This window comes from Callorhinus ursinus, unplaced genomic scaffold (genome assembly GCF_003265705.2).
Source record: "Callorhinus ursinus isolate GAN/ISIS: 27379988/994484 unplaced genomic scaffold, GSC_fseal_2.0 scaffold40, whole genome shotgun sequence".
Taxonomy (NCBI): Eukaryota; Metazoa; Chordata; class Mammalia; order Carnivora; family Otariidae; genus Callorhinus; species Callorhinus ursinus.
This window is the reverse complement of record NW_027397102.1, coordinates 1,649,764-1,675,166: the sequence shown is the minus strand read 5'-3', so window position 1 is coordinate 1,675,166 and position 25,403 is coordinate 1,649,764. Positions and strand designations below refer to the sequence as shown.

The 25,403-nt window shown below is 38.3% G+C and overlaps 1 protein-coding gene across 3 annotated transcripts in view; it reads left to right on the top strand.

Annotated features, from left to right (window-relative positions):
* The first annotated feature begins 3,997 nt into the window (after window positions 1-3,997).
* ABCB7 (ATP binding cassette subfamily B member 7) overlaps window positions 3,998-25,403 on the top strand; it is a 160,191-nt gene continuing 138,785 nt past the window's right edge. For all 3 annotated transcript variants that reach the window (XM_025884392.2, XM_073880888.1, XM_073880889.1), the window contains exon 1: window positions 3,998-4,184. In XM_025884392.2, the coding sequence (XP_025740177.1) occupies window positions 4,017-4,184 (168 nt within the window). In that variant the 5' untranslated portion in view covers window positions 3,998-4,016. The remainder of the gene's footprint in view (window positions 4,185-25,403) is intronic.

The following is a 25,403-nucleotide window of genomic DNA, read 5'->3' as shown; positions in this document are numbered from 1 at the left end:
TTTGAGAGAGAGAAAGAGGGAGCAAGAGAGTGATCAAGAGGGGTGGCAGAGGAGTAGGGAGAGGGACAAGCAGACTCTGTGCTGAGCATGGAGCCCAACACAGGGCTTGATCTCAAAACCCTGAGATCATGACCTCAGCCGAAATCAAGTTGGAGGCTTAACTGGCTGTGCCACCCAGGTGCCCCTTTTTCTTTTCTTTTTAAAATTAAGATATATATATATATATTAAGATTTTATTTATTTATTTGACAGAGATAGAAAGAGAGCACAAGTAGGCAGAGAGGCAGGTAGAGGGAGAGGCAGAAGCAGGCTCTCTGCTGAGCAGGGAGCCTGATGTGGGACTTGATTCCGGGACCCTGGGATCATGACCTGAGCTGAAGGCAGCCGCTTAACCAACTGAGCCACCCAGGCGCCCTAAGATCTAAAGCAAATACAATAAAATGTTAAGATATGACTAAGCTGGGTTGCAGGTACATGGGTGTCCATTATCTTTTCCTTCATAATTTTTAGTTATGATGAAATATTTCTTAATGTTAAAAATGCACAAAAAATGAAGTTAATTTCAGGAAGTTATATGTGCTCTAAAAGTACTTCTCAAATTTTAATGTGCACATGAATAACCTAGGGAATTCTTATTAAAATGCAGATACTGAATCATTAGGTCTGGAGTGGGGCCTGAGATTCTGCATTTCTAATTAGCTCCCAAGTGATGTCAATGCTGGTGGTCCATGGACCACTCTTTGAGTAGCAAGATTTTAATGGAAATTAAACAAGGCATTGTGATAGCAGCAGGGACAGGAAATAGTTTCTTTAAAGAAGGTACTCTTGAAAAGCTTCTCTAAACAATGATATTTGAGTCATTAAAAAGTCTCAAAGAAGGGAGGATGTTCCAAGTAGAGGAAAAAGCAAGTGCAAAAGCATTCAGGTGGGAATAACGTCTGACATTTTCTAGAAACAGAAGAGGCCACTGTGGCCTTCTTAAAGGACTTAAGTGTTTCTTCCACATTTCAGGTGTAATTAAGTGAAAATATCACAGTATTCGGAGTCATAAAACCTAGGTTTGGTTTTCATCCCATTAGCTCTGGGACCTCTGTCAAGCCACATAAATATGTATGTTTCCTCATAAATATGTGAATATATTTTTAAAGATTTTATTTATTTATTCGACAGAGAGAGAGAGAGAAGGAGCACAAGCATGGGGAGTGGGAGAGGGAGAAGCAGACTCCCCACTGATTAGGGAGCCTGATGCAGGCTGGGATCCTGGGATTACAACCTGAGCTGAAGGCAGATGCCTAACCAACCGAGCCACCCAGGCACCCCTAAATATGTGAATATTAATGAATAATGCCTATTCTCTGGTGTTGATGTGGGTATTAAATAAGATATTAAAAAGCACTTTGTAAATTACAAAATACTATACACATGTAAGTATAATTATTGCATAATTAAAGTGCTGTCATGTGATCTGAGTCTCCAACAGCTATTTATAGTGCTTTTATTGTGTGCTCCCATGTCTCTTTAATTATTTTAGACACTTATGTGTCAAGTTGCTGTAGGCCAACTTGGCCTGTCTGTTGCTGCAGTTCTCTAACAGCGCACAACTTTCACTATGCTTCATGTTCTATTTCTGGGTACACTGAAAATTTTCTTTGACTCATTTGGCTCATGTTTGACCCACTTTAGCTCCTTACAGAGTAAATACTTGGATATTTCTTTTTTTTTTACTTGGATATTCCAATGCTAGTCATATTTCTTAATCAGAAGAGTTGACTTTCAGTGAATACTACTTCAGTAAAAATATGTTGACTCCATTCAAAGACCTCATAACTGGTGATCCATGCCAATAATGCCTTTAGATAATTCTAATGAAACTTCTCAAGAATCCTGAGAAATCATCTGTAGGGTTAGGTGTTTCAGAATTCTGAGGTCTTAGCTCATTTAAAATCTTATGATTCTATATGGTCCCTAGAGACTTTCAATTAAGCCTTGTCTTTGAGTATAGACAACATCTTTAGTGTAAAGAACAGCGTAATACCAGCCAGAATACCTCTGTTCTAATTCTGACTCTAATACCACATGGCCCTGGTCTTCCTTATCTACTAGGAATGAGGAATACCCCCAAAAAACTATTGTTAAGAATGAGCAAAATAATCTGTATGAGTGTTTCTGCAAGTATAAAAATTCAAAATATTTTGCCACCTTCTATCTAACAATCTCTCACAAGATATAATAGTACATAGATTACTACATATATATATTTTTAGATTTTATTTATTTATTTGCTAGAGAGAGCACAGGCGAGAGAGAGTGAGCGAGAGTTCAAGCAGGGGGAGCTGCAGGCAGAGGGAAAAGCAGGCTCCCTGCTGAGCAAGGAGACCAATGCGGGATGTGGGACTTGATCCCAGGACCCTGGGATCATGACCTGAGCTGAAGGCAGCCACTTAACCGACTGAGCCACCCAGGCGTCCCTAGATTACTATATTTTACAAAAATTAGAGCATTATTGGACAATGCTTTACCTGGGTAGAAAGATTCAGTGGCAACATAATTATTTGCCTGTCTTGTGTAAAAAGTTTGAGAACGCAGCAGTGAATATAAAATTGCAACTGCATCACTGCCTACAGGATTTTAGGCAACGCTGACACTTGGAGATGCAGTTTTCCAGAAAACTGTAAATATATTTAAATATTTTGTTTGATGATAGTGGTGAGTGATGTAAGAAAAGACATTAGGGTTTGAAGCCAACGGCCAAGAAAGAATTCTAGAAATGTCTTTGGTGCAAGAAGGGCGGTTTTATTAAAGCACAGGGACAAGACCCAGGGGCAGAAAGAGCTGCAATGGGTCATTAGGAGTGGCCCATTATATACTTTCAAGTTGGGGGGGGTTTGGGGATAGCATAAGTCTCTAAGGAATCCTGAGGGGGCTAGCTATTGTTAGGAAAGGTCATTTATTACTGTTGAGTAAAAACTCAGTCATGAGACTCTTCAGATGTGTATCTGTGGGTAATATGCTTGGAGGGTGATTGCCAACATGTACCTGGGGTGATGGGGGTAGAGATAAAGGAAGTTTTCAAAGGAATTTTTATATGTTAAAGTAGACTTACAGGATTCTGGGGGTGGGGAGCTAAGGTGCCTTTTGCCCTTAGCAAAGTATTAACACGGACGTAGCTGAGTTCCTAGAGGAATGTCACTCTGCCTGTTTCAAGGATTTGTCAATGGGTTGTAGATAGTAAGGAAATTTAGTAATTTTTCTTCTGCCTTTGTTTCCCACATCAGTGAGAAAAGAATATAAACATGTCTTTAAACATGGGCTTCTCTACATACATTTGCAGAAACCAAATGGAAGAACTAGAAAGCGAAGCAAATTAGCAAAGGTGTGTGTGTGTTTGTGTGTGTGTAAAACTATCCCAAGAGCAACAGACCAAAGGAAAACTGCCCCAAGGTTTGCTCAAAAGTGAACAATCAGCCCGACACTCAACCATCAGCCTTCAGGGGTTTCAACCCAGTGTATCTCATGGTTCATGAAGTCTCCTCCCTGGGGAAGTTAGTATCCGTAGTTTAATCTACCCTAAGAGTTAGTGCTCCGGAGAGTGAAGATAAGAATATGAAGAGGGAAAATGGAGTGAAGCGTCGCACTGAGTTGGAGGCTGTAAGAGAAAAGTGGAATGCTTGGACAAGACAGGGTTGGCAGATCTAGCAAAACGCTGTATTTGAGACATAACTATACTAAAAAAAATGACTGGTTTATCTCAATTTAACTGCGCAGCCTGTATTTTATGTGGCAAATCTAGGAAAACAGAGAAAAACAACGTTATTCTGATATTACCCGCTGTGTATTTTCCCCTGGAAATAAAAACGGTTGAGCCCAAGCGTCTGACCGGACTCTTCCCTGAGAAGCTATTTCCGGTCTGGGGCCCTGAGAAAATGAGGGGGAGGGGAGCGAAGGTTAAGGTAGCTGGGTTGGGTCCGCCAGCGTCCCACAATCCTTTGCTCTCGGTTCCTCTTTCCTCGCTCAAGATGGCGCTGCTCGCGATACCTTCTTCACGCTGGGCAGTCGCAGCGGCTGCTTTCGAAAAGCGCCGGCGTGTCGTGTTTCTGATCCGGCCTCTAGTCTCTGTCCGTGGCGCAGGTTCTCAGTGGAGATCACGTCAGTGCGGCGCTTCAGGAACCGCTCGAATTTCGCAGGTGAGATGCCGTTCACATGGTGGAGTAGGGTGAAGGACAAAGGGACCTATAGGGAAAAGTTTGCCCTCGTGTCCTTGGGTCAGAGAGAACGCCAAGAAGAAAGGTGGTCAGGGCTAACTCGAAACATCAGTAAGTGAAGGAAATTGGGGTAATTTGAGGAAGGGATAAAGAAAACCTTCGTGGTATAGCACAGGGGAATGGGACGGAAGGTTTCGGGCAGAGGGCACCTAAGCGCTAGTGACTCTTGCAGGATTTACATGTTTTTTTTCTTCTTCTGAGTTTAAGAGATGGGGTAGACAGGATTCCCAGATTGCTTATCCTTATAAATGCAAGGAAAACTGGGCTACTTTCCAAAGTTAGTAATGGAATTTGGGACCAATATGTCCATGGTTCAGATTTTACTCAGTTGGAAGTAGCAGTGAGGGGGGCACTGTAAGATGATGGCAAACCTACCTGTAAACAAGAGGCAAATTGAGTTGGCACCAGTTAACTCTCTGCTGACAGTGCTTCTTGATAGGCCAAAACCTTAATTGTCTTTCTCTCCAAAACACTGACCGCCCTAAATTCATATGTAAACACGATTGTCCTTTGATCTGAAAATAGTGTTCTTCTGTGCATACAGGTCACTTTGGAAACCATAAAGCTAGTTTTCTTCAGTTAATGAATGTAGTTTTTGTTACAGTGCCACTTAATATTTGTGTCCATTGTTATCCCTCACTCAGCGGTTTAAAAAAAATTATTTGTACTTGTACTTTAGTACATCTTTTATTTCCTATATATTGACAAAAAGTTTAATTCCCACCACTTCTTCATCAGTATCACTGAAGTATTGTCAGTTTTGTATGAGAAGCACCCTCATAAATTTTGATTCTGCGTGAACAGATGTTTAATATCTACTATGTACTTAGGGCTATGCTCAATAATGGGGGTACCAAGAGAAACATATATTAATGCCTTCAAGATTGATCAATTTAGTTAAGGAGATTGAATCTATCCATTACAAGAATAACTAAAAGACAAGGTAGGTTAAATATCAAATGAATAGTATAAGCAATAAAGACAGTAACCATCTAGAGGAAATGGTGATAATTAAGGACCAGATTACAGAGAGGATCTCTTGCTGGTGATAGAACTGGGGAGAACATTTTAAGCAGGGAGAATATGGAATGACACTAGGCTTGTGGAGTTCTGGAGAAATTATATCCATTTGTTCATCCAATAATTACTGAACACCTTTACAGCAGTGAACAGAATAAAATATAGGCCTATCCTTAAAGAGTTTAAAATCTAGTAAGGGAAAATGGCAAGTAAACAGGCAGATATAATACAGTAGTGCAATGACGGGGAGGGTACAAAGTACACATATACAGAGTATACGTGAAGGGCATCAAGTCTCATTTTGAGGTGGGGTAAAATGCCTTGAGTAACTGATATCTAAGCTAAGCCAAGACCTTAAAAATTAAGAGAAATTAGCTAAAGAGGGAATAGTGTGTGCAGAGGCCCGCAGGTAAGAGAGAACATGGACCTTTTGTAGAACTACATATAATTTTAGGTTTCTGAGGGATTTAAGATAGAAGTGGCAGATTAGGCTAGGGGAACAAATCCAGATCATTTTATTAAGGTTTTAAAAACACTTTATAGTTGAAAGTTGTAACACATCATTTCTTGGGAGCCGTTCTTGTTCTGTAGTCCTCTAAAAAGTGATGAAGTTAAGATAAAATTTGTAGGACTTTGTCAGGCTGGGAGGTTGAGGGGGATGGAGAAGTCATTGGGAGTTTCAGAGGAAGTGATGGAAATAAAAAATTAGCTTTCTCTCTTTTCATGAACACTGTCCCCACAACTTTCTTCCTCCACTGTCTTCTGTATATCCTACCATTCCTTTTGGTTACCATTTCCAAAGTGTGAAAAACAAGGGAAAGATGTTACTTTTGTTTTCTACTTCTTAAAGGCATGCAACTCTTGCCATAATTAAAAAAAAGCGTAGATTTAACAGAGAGATGAAGGAATGTTTATAAGGCTTTTAGTAGAATCTGATATAGCCTGAGGCACCTTCAAATAGTGACTTGTGATTAAGATTACAAAATAGGGGCTCCTGGGTGGTGCAGTCGGTTCAGCGTCTGACTCTTGGTTTCAGCTCAGGTCATGATCTCAGGGTTGGGAGATTGAGCCCTCCATTGGGCTCTGTGTGGAGTCTGCTTGGGTTTCTCTCTCCTTCTCCCTCTACCCTTCCCCCCTCCAATAAATAAATCTTTAAAGAAAGATTACAAAATAAATATTTTTAGGACAGTCATTATTATATAGCATAATATTTTAGAGCTGAAAAGAACCTTAGTGCAGTGTTAGGAAATCATGTTAATAGGTTGGATCAGCACTTTTTTTTATATGAAATTCAGTAGAATAAGAAAGATAATATCAGTGCTTTATACATATTAGGGGAAGTAATGCCTTATGTACTATTGTTTTTATGTGTGTATATATACACACCCCCACATGTATGTGATTACTGGGATGCATTGTACAATGTGTTTCTCACACAGGATTATACCCTAGAACTATGCTGGCAATATGGTAGTCGCTGGCTTCATTTGGCTGTTTAAATTTAAATTAAAAATGTAATTCCATTAGCTGCATTTCAAGGGCTAAAAAGCACATAGGTATGGAACATTTCCATCATTGCAGAAAGTTCTGTTCAAACGGTGCTACTTTAGAGAAGATCATATCCAGCCTTCTAATTTTACAGATGAGGTAACTAAATCCTAGTATAGGTAAATGACAGCCTTTAAGGCCACTCATTCATTTGTTGCCTTCTGTGTGTCAGGTATTGATATGAAGGTAAATAAGATTCTGGCAGACATTAAGCATACAATAAATGTTGAATTGTAAAGATATTTCCTTTTTTAAAGATTTTATTTATTTGAGAGAGAGAGGAGAGAGTGAGAGAGAGCACGAGAGGAAGGAGGGTCAGAGGGAGAAGCAGACTCCCGCTGAGCCAGGAGCCCATCACCGGGCTGGATCTTGGGACTCCGGGATCATAACCTGAGCTGAAGGCAGACGCTTAACAGACTGAGCCACCCAAGTGCCCTCTAAAGATACTTGTACTAGAGCACTGTTAATAGAGGAAAACACCTTAAACAAAGTTTTTAATTAAAATTGTTGGTATGGTAAGATTTAAATTGTAATGATCTATTATACAGTTGCCTGTCTACCACATTAGTTAATATTAAAAAGATGAATTTTGAGTGATAGAATTTTTTTCATCAATAATTATATGGTAGAAACTGAGGTATCATACAGTTAGTCCACAGCACTTTTTATCTAAGTTTAAAAAGTTCTTAATTCTTGATCCGGACACTGATCATATACTTTTCTTCATTTGTTTTTTAAAAACATCTTTTTTGAGATTAATTCACATACTATATAATTCACCCATTTAAAGTGTGCAATTCGGTGGATTTTAGTATATTTAATGATCTGTACCACTGTTACCGTAGCCAATTTTACATTTTTATTACCTCAGAAACATACTTGCTATCCTTTTGGCTATCACCCCCCATCTCCCTCCCTCACCAGCCCTACGAAACCACCAATCGATGTTCAGTTTCTATAATTTGTCCATTGTGGACTTTTCACATAGATGGAATCATATAATATGTAATCTTTTGAGACTGGCTTCTTTCTTTTTTTTTTTTTTTTAAAGATTTTATTTATTTATATGAGAGAGAATGAGAGATAGAGAGCATGAGAGGGAGAAGGGTCAGAGGGAGAAGCAGGCTCCCCGCCAAGCAGGGAGCCCGATGTGGGACTCGATCCCGGGACTCCAGGATCATGACCTGAGCCGAAGGCAGTCGCTCAACCAACTGAGCCACCCAGGCGCCCGAGACTGGCTTCTTTCAGTTAGTATTAGGTTTTCAAGGCACATCCATGTTATGGCATGTATTAAGTATTTCACTTGTTTTTATGGCTCAATAATATTCATTGTGGATATGCAATATTGTCTTTATGCATTCATCCGTTGGTGGGCGTTAAGGTTTTTTTCCCCATCTTTTGGCTGTTACGAATAAGGCTGCTGTCAACATTCATGTACAAGTTTTATATGTACATAAGTTTTCATTTCTCTTGGGTGTATATCTAGGAGTAGAATTGCTGGACCATATGGTAACTATGTTTATTTCTATAGGGAACTGCCAGACTGGTTTTCAAAGGACTACACCATTTTACATTACCATCAGAAGTACAGGAGGGTTCCAATTTCTCCATATCCTCACCAATAGTTATTCTTGTCTTACTTTTTTAGTTTAGCTATACTAGTGAGTGTGAAGTGTTCTCTCATTTTGGTTTTGATTTGTATTTCCCTGATGACAAAAGACACTGAACATCTATCCATGTGCTTATTGGCCATTTAAGTATCTTTTTTTGAGGAATGTCTAGTCAGGTCTTTTGCCCATTTTTTAATTGGGTTACCAGTCTTGTTATTGTTGAGATGTCAGAGTTCTTTATAAATTATAGATTCAGGTCCTTTATCAGATACATGATTTGCAAATATTTTCTCCCATTCTGTGAGTTATCTTTTGACTTTCTTGATAATGGCCTTTGAAGCACAAAAGCTATTCATTTTGATAAAGTCAAATTTACCTATTTTTTCTTTTGTTGGTCATATTTTTTGTGTTATAGCTAAGAATCCATTGCCAAATCTGAGGTCATGAAGATTTACCATGTTTTCTTCTAAGAATTTTATAATGTAATCCTAGTGAGATATAGAAACATTACTCTTGTATATTCTAGTTCTGTTTCCCCACTTTGTTGTTTTATTTTCATAAATATTACATTTATAAATGCTACAATCCTAACAATACATTGTCATAATTATTACTTTATATAATTTATGATTTTAAAAGAAGCTGAGAGAAGAAAGGAAGTAAATATTTATTTCATTATACTAGCCATTGTATTTATCATTTCTAATTCTCTTCATTTCTTCTCTTGTGTTTGATTTACCATCTGGAGTCATTTCCTTATCCCACTATAGCTGTGCTCCCACCCATCTCCTATGTGATATTATTGGCAAATATGTTGCATCTCTATATGTCATAGGCTCAACAATTAATTTTATCCATATTATTTTATACAGTTGCTTTTTAAATTGGTTCAAAGAAGAAGGTAGGGATGCCTGGGTGGCTCAGTCAGTTAGGCGGCTGCCTTCGGCCCGGGTCATGATCCCAGGGTCCTGGGATCGAGTCCCGCATCGGGCTCCTTGCTCATCGGGGAGCCTGCTTCTCCCTCTCTCTCCCTCTGCTTGTGCTCCCTCTGTCAAAATAAATAAAATCTTTAAAAAAAAAAAGGTAAAAAAAAGTGTGCATTTATACATTCTGGTGCTCTTTGTTTTGTGTGTGTGTGTGTGTGTGTGTGTGTGTGTGTGTGTGTGTGTTATTTGGATTACAGTCTGGGGTCACTTGTTTTCCGCCTACAGAACTTCCTTTAGTATTTCTTATAAGGTGATTCTGTTAGCACATTTACCCAGTTTTTGTTTATTTGGGAATGTCTTTATTTTGTCTTCATTTTTGAACAGTATATTTTCTGGATATAGGATTCTTGCTTGACAGTTTTTTTTGTTTTTTTTTTTAGTGCTTTGAATATTATCCTACTGCCTTCCAGCCTACACATTGTTTTTGCTAAGAAATCAGCTGTTAATCTTACTGGGGTCCCCTTGTTAGTAAGGAGTCTTTTTCCTCTTGCTACTTTCAAGATGTTCCCCTTGTTTTGGCTTTTAATGTTTTTACTATAATGTGTCTGTGGATCTCTTTGTATGCTTCCTCCTTGGAGTTTGTTGCAGTTCCTGGATGCGTAAATTACATTTTAATAAGTAAGTACTTTTTAATAAGCTTTGGAAATTTTCAGCCATTATTTCATCAAGTAGTTTTTCTTTTCCTTTATCATTCTCCTTTTCTTCTGGTACACTCATTGTGCATATGTTGGTGTGCTTAATAATGGCCCTCATTTCTCTGAAGCTCTGTTCATTTTTCTTCACTCTTTTATCTTTGTTCTTCATATTGGATAATCCCTGTTGTTCTGTCTTCAAGTTTACTAATTATTTCTTCTGCCAATTCACATCTGCTGTCAGTCCCCTCTAGTGAATTTTTCATTTTAGTTACTGTAATTTTCAACTCTAGAATTTCCATTTAGTTCTTTTTAAATAATTCCTATCTGTTTATTGATATTCTCCATGTAATGTTACATTGTCATCACACCTTCTTTCATTTCTTTAACATGATTTCTTTTAGTCTTTGGACATATTTATAATGACTTTTTCTTTTTCTTTTCAGTTTGACATTTGGTCAAAACCACAGGCAATTTGTCTTGCCTGCTTTTTCCCAGTGTATAGGTTATACTTTCCTGTTTCTTTGCATGTCTTGCAATTTTTTGGAAACTGGACATTTTAGATAATGTAGTAACTTGGGGTACTGGTCCCCTCCTTCCCAGGGTTTGTTGTTGTTATTTACTTGCTTGTTTATTTGGTTAAAGACTGGCTGGATTATTTTAGTGATGTCTTTCTTCACTCTCCCGCCTACTTCCTATTTCACAGTGGTAATGCCTCTGATGTTGCTCCTTAAGGGGCATAGCCTTGGGTATGTCCATAGTTACCTTGGGATGACAGTAGTTTTGCTGAGGATTTCTGTCTCTTTCCCAGTTATGGTCCATTAGTTGTTGGCAGATTGCACTGCTGTTTTCAACAGTGCCCTGGGGCAGAAATTGTTCCACAGACTAAAGCAATCAAATTGGTGTTGCTTTGAAGTGATAGTTCCTGAGGACAACATTTGAGATTTGTTCTGATCCCAGGCAGGCTCCTCTGAGCTGCCTCCCTTCTTGGTTTTCTGGTTCTCTGGGGCAAACCAGCTGACTCACAGTTTAGCTTCTATGTCCGATGATTCCATCAGTTTTCTCCCACTTGGCCTTTCATGAGAACCTCCATGTTTTTGAGAGCAACCTGAGGCTTGAACTTCGCATTAAGTCGATTCCTGTGGGAAGAGATTAGGAGCTATCTGTTTTAGGGTCTTCTCCTCCCAGGCAAAAATCTACCAGCCACAGGTCTGAAGCTGGGGGTGGGGACAGTGGTGGCCACTCTGAGTGATACCCCCACTTTAGGTGTTGAGTGCTAGTAGGGAGTAAGAGGAGTTCTTTTTGGCATGCTTCTCCTGGTATGGAACCAGCCTCTTAGGAGTCAGGGTTAGGGTGATTGGGCCTTCAACAATCAAGTATTCTCAGTGGCAGCACACCCAAGGTCAGCCTCTGTCCCTTCTGTGGGGGTGTATGGAAGAAGGGAGCCCCTACTTCTTGACCACGTTAGCCCACTGGGGGAAAGATGAGAGAAATGCTGATGTCCTGTCTTTCCCAGGAAGATAGTCTTCTGACTAGGAGCTCATGAAAGGGAAGGGGGGGTGATGTACTGTGCTCGGCTATACCAGTCTCAAGTGGAGTTTCCATATTGCCAAACTGGGAGTGGGGAGGCAGGGAGTATGTCCTGGTTCAAACACCACAGACTTGCTATTCTTACTGAGCTCTAGTAGCTTTCCTTGAGTAAATGTTATTTCATTTGCTGTATGCCCCAGGACTATTTCTAGGGACTTTAAATGGTGGTCCTCTTATAACTTTTACCAGTTTTGCTGGGGAGTGGGTCTAAGGAGATCTTATTTTGTCATGCCAGAAGTGGAACTCTTCATTTGATTTTGACTGGCTTGTCTTCCTTGGTTTATACTGCATGCAACAAAATGGTCTGTCCTTTCTCTTTGGTTTGTAGTAGGTATTTCCATTGAGGTCTGTCTGGCATACCTTTTATTTTAGTGTATTTACCTTGTATATTCTATTTAGTAGTTCTTTTGGATAGGTACTGTTTTGTTTTCATTTGTTGGTTCACATTTCATTTGTTTTCATCATGGACAATGGATGAGAGCTTTACTATCTCCCGGTAGTAAATTCCCCCTTCCTGTGCTCCCACTGCTGACTGGATGCTGTTAAGAGACTTCACTTCTGGCCTTCATATTAATTGAAGTAGAATATAATTACACTAGTGAAACAATCCTCCTGCTTTGCTTTTTAGAGATCCTAGTTTTAAGATACAGGTTTTATATTTTAAGATGCATATCAAGAAATGACAGTGATTACTGAGAAGACATAAAATGTAATAAGAAAATTTAGAACAGAATTTAAGAGGGAAAAACTAAGGGTATTTTTAAGTGGATTTTGCATGGACCTTAAAGAAGGTGAGAGGTGATTCAGTGACATTTAAAGTACCTGCAGGGCATTTTTTTTTTTTTAATTAAAGGCTATCCTTCAATAGTAGTTTAGTGATACCTGAACTTACTTGGAACATTAGTTTATAAAAAGAGACATAGACTTCAGTTGTAGGAAGAGGGATTTAATATGCATATAAAAAAGAATTTCTTAAATTAATAGTCTTTTTATTAGGAGAGCAAGGAAGACTTTAAATAACCTAAGGGGCAGAATAAATAACCATTAATTAAAATTTAAATAGGTATCTTGAAGGTAGAACTGACTTAAATTTATATCATTCAGGATCAAAACTCACTTTAAAAGGGGTGATTTGGCAGAAAGAATATTGGTAAACAGAAGAGTTGGATTCTAGTCTTGGCTTTGGTGTTAGGAGACACTAGAACAAATCATTAAACAATAATTTGCAATCATTAGAAGAATATAAGTTATTAAGAAGCAGTGACTTAGTTTTGAGGAAAGCAAGACATACCAAACCAATTCAGTTCTTCATATGAGAGAGTTATAGGGTACTTAGAAGTGTAGTCTATGTTGATTTCAGTAAGGCTTTCAGTTATTTTCCCTTGTATCATTCTCACTCAACAAGCCAGGAAGAAATGATGTTGTATACTGTTAAGGGGTCTTGAGGTAGTAGTAAGTAAATCTTACTGGAGAAAATACAGATAATTTGAAAGATTTTGATTTATAAGTATTAAAGAGGATAAACAGCTGGCGTACAAAGGACATAGCATGGTATAGTGGAATGAACATTGTCATCAGGACACCTGACTACCTGAGCTCTGTTTCTACTCTTGATTATCTTGGACAGATCACTTGTTCCTTTGGACTTGGTTTCTCTAAAATAAGATTCAACTACTTGATCTCTAAAGTTTCTTCAAGTCTTTAGTTTCTTGACTCTGATCTTTTGGGAGTTGTCCTTTGTAGAAATAGAGACTCTACTTTGTGAACCTAGTTTATTACTGTTAGTAGTTTTCCAGGAACAACATAGGCTACATTTAAATTGATGTTAAGTTTTTAATGGGGCAAATTTATATGGTTCTGCCTCTTACAGTACTTGTTGATCTAAGAACAGGAGTAAAAAAAATGAGATTGGTAATGAGTTCAGTATTTGCTAGTGTTGGGGAGATAGAATTAGAGTGGGGGAAGAGTAAGCTATAGGTTCTAAAATTATCTGAAGGTAGAAATAGGTTCCGAGGAGGTGAGGTGGAGAGTGGCAGCAGTGCTGTAAAAGTTGTGAATAAAGATGAAGCTTACCTGGGCTATAAATGATAAAGAATGGAAATATAAAGGTCTTAGTCTGAAGTGGCACTGGGAATTGAGAAGAGGAATTCAGAAGATCCCTTATTTGAAAATAGTCGAATAAATAACTTTCTTTAAGCCATTGACATACTTATTTGAATTGGCTATCAAAATTAAAAGGAGGGGGAAGAAAAGTTCAGATTATTTCTAAATTTTCTTTTAGGATACTAGGCCCTTCAAGAATCTGATGAAAGCCATGAACCTTCTCCCTAGGAAAATGGGCATACACACATACTTCATTTTGCATAGAATTTGGGGGGGATCAGAGAATCCCTGGTAAATATGATATTTCAGGGTGGGGTTCTCTAATGGAGTTCCTGAGTATCCAGTGGCAGAGTAAAGGGCACTTGTCACTAGGCAGTTGGGGGTAGAAGTGGAATGGAAACTTTGCTCATATCAGAATTCTGATTAAATGGAAAATACAGTAATAAATTGATACTCAGTGTTTATCTGAAAGTTTTTGGTGTTTTTTTTTTTAAAGATTTTATTTATTTATTTGACAGAGAGAGACATAGCGAGAGCAGGAACACAAGCAGGGGGAGTGGGAGAGGGAGAAGCAGGTTTCCCAATGAGCAGGGAGCCCGATGTGGGACTCGACAGACGCTTAACGACTGAGCCACCCAGGCGCCCTGGTTTTTCAAATAGGAGTATGTTCCTTCCCATGTTATAGAGTTTAAAATAGAAGCGAAATTGCCTGTTCTATATATGATCCTTATAGTTTTCCCTCTTTATTTTACTTATAAATTTCTCTTTTTAATTGTACAAAACTGCATCTAATAAAAACATGAGAAAAATAACCCACAGTTTTACCTCTTAGGTAATCTTCCATTTTCCCCTTGAATTCTAGTTGTTATATGTACATTATTTTTATAATGCTGAGATAATTTTAAATTTTTATTTATAAGCATTATTTTTCTTGGTGCTCAGTCTTTACCAAAATTAGGTCTTTTAATTATTTAATATTTTAATAATTTTAATGGGTATATTTAATTGTCTGCAAAAGGTGACATTTTTGTTGTTTTGATTTTCTTCCTTTTCTAGAATTTGTCTTCCTAAAATCCTCATTTATGCTCTTGACACCCTTGTAGGTTTTGTTACTAGTGAGTAAATATACTTTTCAAGTCTATTATATTATTATGCCATTTGATCTTCACAGTAACTCTGGGAAGTAGGTGTACATTTCATTGCAGTAACCATGACCTATCCTGTCCTTTTCATTTTCTCAACTTATGCTATAGTTTTAGGCCCTTGTAACTTTATGCATGACTTTCTCACTGCTTACGGGTATTTACTACCCTTCCAGTCCATCCCTCATAACACATCAAGATTATTTTTCCTAAATAACAACTCTGGTTAAGTGTCACTCCTCTGCTTATGGATTTCAGTGGTATCTATACCTTAGCCTAGTGTTCAAGGCCCTAGAGGATCCCCCACATAACTAGCTTGCTAGCCATATTGTTAAATATTTTCCTATAAATACTGCTTTTCCAGTCACTCTGGATTGCTCTCTGTTCCTTGGACCTTGTGTTTTTCTGTGTTTGTTCCTTCATTTCTGCCATACTCTCTGAAATGCCTTCTAACTCCTCTCTGTTTTTCAAATTTTAGCTAAAGCCCAGTTTATTCTATAGAACCATTCTTCCTTTTTTTAAAAGATTTTATTTATTTGGGGTGGGCAGAGGGAGAGGAGAAAGAATGTTTTTTTTTAAAAAAGATTTTATTTGTTTATTTGACAGAGAGATAGCTAGAGAGGGAACACAAGCAGGGGGGAGTGGGAGAGGGAGAAGCAGGCCTCCCGCCGAGCAGGGAGCCCGATGCAGGGCTCGATCCCAGGATTCTGGGATCATAACCTGAGCCAAAGGCACAAGCTTAACGACTGAGCCACCCAGGCGCCCGGGGAGAAAGAATCTTAAGCAGACTCCACACTGAGTGCAGAGCCTGACTTGGGGCTTGATCTCATGACCCTGATATCACGACCTGAGCCGAAACCAAGAGGCAGACGCTTAACCAACTTTGCCACCCAGGTGCCCCAAGAACCATTCTTTATAAGCTTGAAAGACATTTATTTCTTCCTCCTCTGAACTCCTGTAACATCTTCTGCAAGTAGTTATCTTGTGTGTCTTGTTGAAGAGATAAGATTTTAGATGCTTAAAAGGCAGATACATTCCAGTCATCTTTTTTATCTTCTACAAAGCCAGGAATGGTCTCTTCCATGTAGTAGGCACTCAGAAAATATTTGTGAAATGAATGATTAAACCCTATAACCAAATGACAACAAAGTTTAACATAAAAATAAATAATATTTGCTTTGGTGCTATACATTTGGAATCAAAGGCTCATTTTCTGCATTAAATGTTTGTTTCAGCAAAATCATAATCAGATTGTGGAGTCATTAAGTTTGAGGATAACCTCTTTTTTTGAGAGAGAGAGAGCACACGCGCACGAGCATGTGCAGGGGGTAGGCAGAGGGAGAGGGATAGAGAGAATCCCAAGCAGGCTCCATGCTCAGTGCAAAGCTCCACACAGGACTAGATCTCATGACCCTGAAATCATGACCTGAGCCGAAATTAAGAGTTGGACGCTTAACCAGCTGAGCCACCCAGGCACCCCTGAGGATAACCTCTTAAAGATTTTTTATTTTTTATTTTTTTATTAGAGAGAGGGAGAGAGTGCAAGCAGGCAAGCGGCAAGTAGAGGGAGAGGGAGAAGCAGGCTCTCTGCTTCTTATTCCTCAAAGAGGGGCTCGATCCCAGGACCCTGAGATCATGACCTGGGCTGAAGGCAGCCTCTTAACTGACTGAGCCACCCAGGTGCCCCTGAGGATAACCTCTTAAGTTTGTCCATTGCGTTTCTGTCATTAGGTGGTACTGTGGTAGGGTAGCACTGAATGTCGGTTTTTAGCTTGATAACCAAAGCACACATGCTTTTTTATCCTAAAGTTTTTGGATTACTTTATTAGTAGGCATCTTTTGCTAAGAAAAAATGACTTAAGGGGCACCTGGGGCACTCAGTCAGTTGAGCATCCAACTCTCGTTTCGGCTCAAATCATGATCTAAGGGTTGTGAGATTGAGCCCTGTGTCAGGCTCCACACTCAGCACAGAGTCTGCTTGAGATTCTGTCTCTCCCTCTCCTTCTGCCCCTACCCCCTTTCTTGTGTGCTTTCTCTCTAAAATGAATAAATAAATCTTTAAAAAGAATAACTTAAAAGATGAAGTTCTTTGAGGAATAAGATATAAAATTTTAACTCTTCATAGGTATTAAGGAGGGCACGTACTGCATGGAGCACTGGGTGTTATACGAAACCAATGAATTGTGGATCACCACATCAAAAACTATTGATGTATGGTGACTAACATAACAATAAAATAAAAAAAAATTTTTAACTGCAGGTTATATTTTGGCTTATTCGTTAGTTCTCCAATTAAGTTTTCTTTTCTACATTCAGAGGGCAAAGAGATGTTAGAGTGGAGAAATTGTATCCTATGGAAGTAGTTTCTTAGATACTGACATTTTAGGAAAGTAGGTTTTTAAATTGTTATCATGCTTTTCAAAGCATGATAAAAAAGGGAAGTTGAGGTTTCTATTTTGGTTTATCAAATTATTTTTATTGATCTTGAGTAACTTGTATTATGACTTGTCATTGTAATATATTCATATTTTTAAGTGTGTGGATATTTGCCAAGTATGAACTTCAACTACTCTTAACTATGTTGACATTACAGCTGTGTGTGTGTACATGTATGTATTAGTTTTCTAGGGCTGCCCTAACAAAGTATCACAGACTGGGTGACTTAAACAGCAGAAATTTATTTTCTCACAGTTCTGGAGGCTAGAAGTCTGAGATCAAGGTGTTGGCAGGGTTGATTTCTTTTTTTTTTTTTTTTAAAGATTTTATTTATTTATTTATTTGAGACAGAGAGAATGAGAGAGAAAGAGAGCACATGAGAGGGGGAGGGGTCAGAAGGAGAAGCAGACTCCCTGCTGGCAGGGAGCCTGATGCGGGACTCGATCCCAGGACTCCAGGATCATGACCTGAGCCGAAAGCAGTCGCTTAACCAACTGAGCCACCCAGGCGCCCTGGCAGGGTTGATTTCTTCTGTGACCTCTCTCTTTGACTTGCAGATGATTGTCTTCTCTGCCTTCACAAGGTCTTTCCTCTGTGCATGTCTGTGTCTTAATCTCTTCTAAATATACCAGGCGGATTAGGGCCTACTCTAATGACCTCATTTAATGGTAATTACCTCTTTAAAGTCCCAGTCACCAAATACAGTCACTTTTGAGGTTATTTGGGGTTAGGATTTAAACATGAAATTTTGGGAGGAGACAGTTCAGTCCATAACTGTGTGTGTGTGTGTGTGTGTGTGTGTGTGTGTGTGTTTGCGTGTGCACAAACACATAGAAAACTGGAAGGATATACTTAAACATAGCTCAGAAGAGGGTATGGGTTGGGAAGCCAAAGGACAGTAAAAAGGATCTTTCACTTGATATTATAGATACTTTAGTATTGTTTTTTATGCTTGTATTTATTTACTCATTTATTACAAGAGTGCAAGAGAGAGAATGCACACGCATGCACATGACCCGGTAGGGAGGGGTAAAGGGGGAGGGAGCTCTGATGCAGAGCTTGAGCTCACGGCCCTCAGATAATGACCTGAGCTGAAATCAAGCTGGACACTTAACAGACTGAGCCACCCAGACATCCTGATATGCTTGTTGTAATGAAAAAATTTTATGTGTAAACTTTTCAATTTTATTCAAGATTTTATTTAAATTCAAATTACTTAGCATATAATGTAATACTAGTTTCAGGAGTAGAATCTAGTGATTCATTGCTTACATATAACACCTGGAGCTCATCACAAGTGCCTTCCTTAATGCCCTTTTAGCCGATCCCCCCACGCATCTCCCTTCCAGCAACCCTCAGTTTGTTCTCTAGTTAAGAGTCGCTTATGATTTCCCTCCTTCTCTGTTTTTATCTTATTTTATTTTTCTTTTCTTTCCCCTATGTTCATCTGTTTTGTTTCTTAAATTCCACAATTCTTTTCTTTCCCCTATGTTCATCTGTTTTGTTTCTTAAATTCCAGTGAATCATACAGTATTTGTCTTTCTCTCACTGGCTTATTTTGCTTAGCATAATACACTGTAGTTCCATCCATGTCATTGCAAATGGTAAGATTTCATTGTTTTTGATAGCTCGTAATATTCCATTGTATGTATATACCACATCTTCTTTATCCGTTCATGAGCTGATGGGCATTTGGACTCTTTCCATACTTTGGCTATTGTTGATAGTGCTGCTATAAACATTGGGGTGCATGTGCCCCTTCAAATCAGTATTTTTATATCCTTTGGATAGATACCCGGTAGTACAATTGCCGGATCATAGGGTAGTTCTATTTTTAACTTTATGAGGAACCACCATACTGTTTTCCAGAGTGGCTACATCAGTTTGCATTCCCACCAACAGTGTAAGAGGGTTCCCCTTTTACCAAATCCTCACAAAATCTGTCATTTCCTGTGTTGTTGACTTTAGCCATTCTTACTGGTGTGAGGTGGTATCTCATTGTGGTTTTGATTTATATTTCCCTGATGATGAGTGATGTTGAACATTTTTTCATGTGTCTTGACCATTTGTATGTCTTCTTTGGAGATATGTCTGTTCATGTCTTCTGCCCATTTCTTGACTGGATTATTTGTTTTTTTGGGTGTTCAGTTTGAGAAGTTCTTTATAGATTTTGGATACTAGCCCTTTATCTGATACGTCATTTGAAAGTATCTTCTCCCATTCTATCAGTTGTATTTTAGTTTTGTTGATTGCTTCCTTTGCTGTGCAGAAGCTTTTCATCATCATGTAGTCCCAATAGTTCATTTTTGCTTTTGTTTCCCTTGCCTCTGGAGGCGTTTCTAGTAAGAAGTTGCTACAGCCAAGATGAAAGAGGTTTATTTATTTATTTATTTTTTTAAAGATTTTATTTATTTATTTGAGAGAGAGAGAGAATGAGAGATAGAAAGCACGAGAGGGAAGAGGGTCAGAGGGAGAAGCAGACTCCCTGCTGAGCAGGAAGCCCGATGCGGGACTCGATCCCGGACTCCAGGATCATGACCTGAGCCGAAGGCAGTCGCTTAACCAACTGAGCCACCCAGGCGCCCCAAGATAAAAGAGGTTTATGCCTGTGTTCTCCTCTAGTATTTTAATGGACTCCTGTCTCAAATTTAGGTCTTTCATCCATTTTGAGTCTATTTTTTTGTATGGTGTAAGAAAGTGGTCCAGTTTCATTCTTCTGCATGTTGTTGTCCAATTTTCCCAACACCATTTGTTGAAGAGACCATATTTTTTCCATTGGATATTCTTTCCTGCTTTGTTGAAGATTAGTTGTCCATATAGTAGTGGGTCCATTTCTGGGTTCTCTGTTCTGTTCCACTGATTTGTTTGTCTGTTTTTGTGACAGTACCATACTGTCTTGATGATTACAGCTTTGTAATGCAGATTGATGTCTAGAATTGTGATAACTTCAGCTTTGCTTTTCTTTTTCAACATTAGTTTGGCTATTTAGGTCTTTTTGGATTCCATACAAATTTTAGAATTGTTCTAGCTCTGTGAAAAGTGCTGGTGTAATTTGGTCAGGATTGTATTACGTGTAGATTGCTTTGGGTAGTATAGACATTTTAAGAACATTGTTCTTCCAATCCGTGCACATGGAATGTTTTTCCATTTCTTTGTGTCTTCCTCAATTTCTTTCATAACTGTTCTATAGTTTTCAGTGTACAGATCTTTTATCTCTTTGGTAAGGTTTATTCCTAAGTATCTTACGGTTTTTGGTGCAATTGTAAATGGGATGATTACTTGATTTCTCTTTCTGCTGCTTCATTATTGGTGCAGAGAAATGCAACAGATTTCTGTATGTTGATTTTATATCCTGTGACTTTGCTGAATTCAGGTGTCAGTGCTAGCAGTTTTTTTTGGTGCCATCTCTCAGGTTTTCTACATAGAGTATCAAGTCATCTGTGAAGAGTGAAAGTTCGACTTCTTTGCAGATTTGGATGCCTTTTATTTCTTTGCATTGTCTGATTACTGAGGCTAGCACTTCCAGTACTGTGTGGAACAACAGTGGTGAGAGTGGACATCCCTGTTTTGTTCCTGACCTTAGGGGAAAAGCTCTCAGTTTTTCCCCCATTGAGTATGATATTAGCTGTGGGTCTTTATGTATGGCCTTTATGATGTTGAGATATGTTCCCTCTATCCCTACATGGTGGAGGCTTTTTATCAAGAAAGGGTGCTGTATTTTGTCAAATGCTTTTTCTGCATCTATTGAGAGGATTGTATGGTTCTTACTTTTTTATTAATTTGGCATATCACATTGATTTGTGGATGTTGAACCACCCATGCAGCCCAGGAATAAGTCCCACTTGATTGTGGCAAATAATCCTTTTAATGTACTGTTAGATCCTGTTAGCTAGTATCTTGGTGAGAATATTTGCATCATGTTTATCAGGGATATTGGTCTTTAATTCTCCTTTTTAGTGGGGTCTTTGTCTGGTTTCGGGATCAAGGTAATAAAGCTGGCCTCATAGAATGAGTTTGGAAGTTTTCCTTCCATTTCTGTTTTTTGGAATAGCTTCAGAAGAATAGTTACGAATTTTTCTTTAAATGTTTGGTAGAATTCCCTTGGGAAGCCATCTGGCCCTGGACTCGTTTGTTGGGAGATTTTTGATGACTCATTCAATTTCTTTGCTGGTTATGGGTCTGTTCAGATTTTCTATTTCATCCTGTTTCAGTTTTGGTACTTTATTTCTAGGAATTTAGCTATTTCTTCCAGATTGCCTAAGTTGTTGGCATATAATTGCTCATAATATTCTCTTATAATTGTTTGTATTTCTTCAGTGTTGCTTGTGATATCTCCTCTTTCATTCATGACTTTATATATTTGGGTCCTTTCTTTTTTCCTTTTGATAAGTCTGGCTAGGGCTTTATCAGTCTTACTAATTCTTTCAAGGAACCAGCTCCTAGTTTTGTTAATCTGTTCTGTTTTTTTTTTTAATTTCTATATAATTTTTTTCCTGCTCTAATTTTAATTATTTCCAACCATTTGCTGGACTTAGCTTTGATTTGCTGTTTTTTTTTCCAGCTCTCTTAGGTATTTGAGATTTTCTTCTTTCTTGAGGAAGGCCTGTATTGCTGTATACCTCCTCCTTAAGACCACCTTTGCTACATCCCAAAGGTTTTGGACTGTCATGTTTACATTATCAGTTGTTTCCTTGTATTTTTAATTTCTTCTTTCATTTCCTGGTTGACCCATTCATTCTTTAGTAGGATGTTCTTTAACCTCCATGTATTTGTGTTCTTTCTAAATTTTTTCATATGGTTGACTTCAGGCTTCTTAGTGTTGTCATCTGAAAACATGCACGGTGATCTCAGTCTTTTTTTTATCGGTTGAGACCTGGTTTGTGACCCAGTATGTAATGTTTTCTGGAGAATGTTCCATGTGTATTCAAAAAGAATGTGTATTCTCCTGCTTTAGGATGAAATGCTCTGAATATATCTCTTAAGTCCATCTGGTCCAGTGTGTCCCTTAAAGCCATTGTTTCCTTTTTGATCTTCTGCTTAGATGATCTGTCCATTGCTGTGAGTGGTGTGTTGAAGTCCCCTACTACTGTTGTATTATTATCATTGAGTTTCTCTAAGTTTTTTAGTGCTCCTAAGTTGAGACATAAATATTTACAATTGTTAGATGATCTATGTTGGAAGACCCTTTTATTATGATATAGTGTCCTTCATCTCTTATTACAGTGTTTGGTTTAAAATCTAGTTTTTCTGATAAAACGATGGCTACTCCAGCTTTCTTTGGATGTCCGTTAGCATGGTAAATGGCTCTCCACCCCCTCACTTTGCATCTGGAGGTGTCTCTGAGTCCAGAATGAGTCTTTTCTAAGCATATTGAGGGGTATTGTTTTTTTATCCCTTCTGATAGCCTGTGTCTTTGCATTGTGTCATTGAGTCCATTTATATTCAGAGTAATTATTGGTAGATATGAATTAATGGCCATTGTATTACCTGTAAAGTCACGGTTCCTGTAGATTTTCTCTGTTCCTTACTAGTCTTTGTTGCTTTTGGTCTCTTTACTGCTCAAAGGGTCCCCTTTGGTATTTCTTGCAGGACTGTTTAGTGTTCACGAACTCTTAGTTTTTGCTTGTCTTGGACACTCTCTTTGCTATTTTGAATGACACCCTTGCTGGATATAGTATTCTTCACTGCATTTTTTTTCCCATTTAGCATGTTACATATATCCTGCTTCTGCTTTCTGCCCTGCCAAGTTTCTGTAGACAGGTTTCCAGCTAATCTTATGTGTCTAGGGTTTGGGGTTAAGGACCTTTTGTCCCTAGCTGCTTTCACAATTCTCTCTTTATGTTTGTATTTTGCAAGTTTCGTTCTGATATGTCTTAGTGTTTTTATAGATCACAAAATTCTTTAACATTTCATTTCTTCCTGTTCCTATTTTATATGTTATTTTTCACCAGGACCCCCCCAAAAAATAAAGGCTTCCTATTGCTTAGAGCTATACTGCCCAGTACAGTAGACATTAGCCCCATGCCGTTATTTAAATTTCAATTAAAATTAGTTAAGATTAAATAAAATAAACTTAGTAGCTTAGTCACACTAGATATATTTCAAGTGCTCAATAGCCACATGTGACTAAGTAGTTATTGTATTTGACCACACAGATAGAGAACATTTCTGTTATCACAGAACGTTCTGCTGGACATGGCTGGCTTAAATAGGGGACGATATTATCAGATCTGTCTTAGGAATATGATTCTGGCTGAAGTTTGAAGGACAGTTTGAAAATAGGTAGTAATTGGCGATATGGACATCATTTAGGAGGATACTGAAGTAATATAGGAGAGAAGTGGTCAGTGCCTGTACTGCCTGTCATGAGGAAGCATTGTTAGGATTTACCACCAATCATTCTTGTATCATGACATGATTTTGAAATATTTTTAAATATGATGAAAGGTTTTGAAGCAGGAGAGTAACACTCTGTCTTAGCTACTCTTCTCAGTCTCAGGATCTTTAAGCTATAAAATGGGCTTGTGAAGTATAAAGTGCGTTAAATTTTGCCATTACAATTTTAGCTAATGCTTCTGTAGTAAAACACCATCTTTTGTAATCAGTTTTGTGGGGACTGTCTGTAGAACTCATGTGGGTAAGCTACTATCACTTCTGTTTTGAATGCTTCTCAAGCAGTTCAGTGACACCCTAGCTAATTAGTGACAGAACTGACACTGCAACCCAAGGCTTTTCATTCATCTCTTTCCCCTTCATCTTATCAGTTGTATTTTCACAACTTGAACGGATGAATTTTACTTATTTAGGACCCTTTGTGCAGTTGTACTCTATTGCATTGATGAATAGCTAGAATCTATTTAGATAAAACTAGTATTACGTTATCTTTTAAATGGATCATTTTTTTAAAGATTTTATGTTCGAGAGAGAGTGCGAGCATGAGTGGGGGGAGGGGCAGAGGGAGTAGCGGACTCCCTGCTGAGCAGGGAGCCCGTTGCAGGACTCCATCCCAGGACCCTGAGATCATGACCTGAGCCGAAGGCAGACATTTAACCAACTGAGCCACCCAGGCACCCTTAAGTGAATTCATATATATTATTAGCTTAGAGTATTGTAATACATACAAAAGTAGCAAAATTATACCACACTAATGTTTTTAGATTTTACCACCACATAACAGAGCTCTACATTTACAAAAAGAATATGCCACCATCATCTGCAGACAGTCCTTTAACAAACATTTATGGGGTACCTGCCATTTGGCAGACATTCTTTGAAACACTGGAGCTACAACCATGATTGAGGCATAAGTCTTTGCCCTCCAGGAAATCACAATTTAGAGTAGAAAACAGGTAACCAACTATTCAAATAAGGTATGGTAAATGCTTTCATAGGGTTAATTGCAGGATTATATAGGAGCCCAGAGGTGGAGAACCGTCTTCACCCTAGAGAGGTCAGGGGAGATTTTCCACAGGATTTATAGATGAGTATTTTTTTTTTTTAAGATTTTATTTGACAGAGACAGTGAGAGAGGGAACACAAGTAGGGGGAGTGGGAGAGGGAGGCACTTTTTGAAGAACCTCCATATTGTTTTCCTCAGTGGCTGTACCAGTTTGCATTCCCGCCAATAGTGCGTGAATGTTCCTTTTTCTCCACATCCTCACCAACTCCTGTTGTTTCTTGTGTTGTTGATTTTAGCCATTCTGACAGGTGTGAGTTGATAATCTTGTGGTTTTGATTTGGATTTTCCTGATGAGTGATGATGAGCATCTTTTCATCTTTTCCATTTCTTTGTGTCATCTTGAATTTTTTCCACAAGTGTTCTATAGTTTTCATAGTACAGGTCTTCTATAGTTTTCACAATATAGGTCTTTCACCTCCTTGGTTAGATTTATTACTGGGTATCTTATTATTTTTGTGGCAATTGTAAGTGGGATTGATTCTTTAATTTCTGTATATACAACTTCATTATTGATGTATAGAAATGCAACAGATTTCTGTACATTGATTTTGTATCCTGTGATTTACTGAATTCATGTATCAGTTCTAGCAGGTTTTTGGTGGTCTGTAGGGTTTT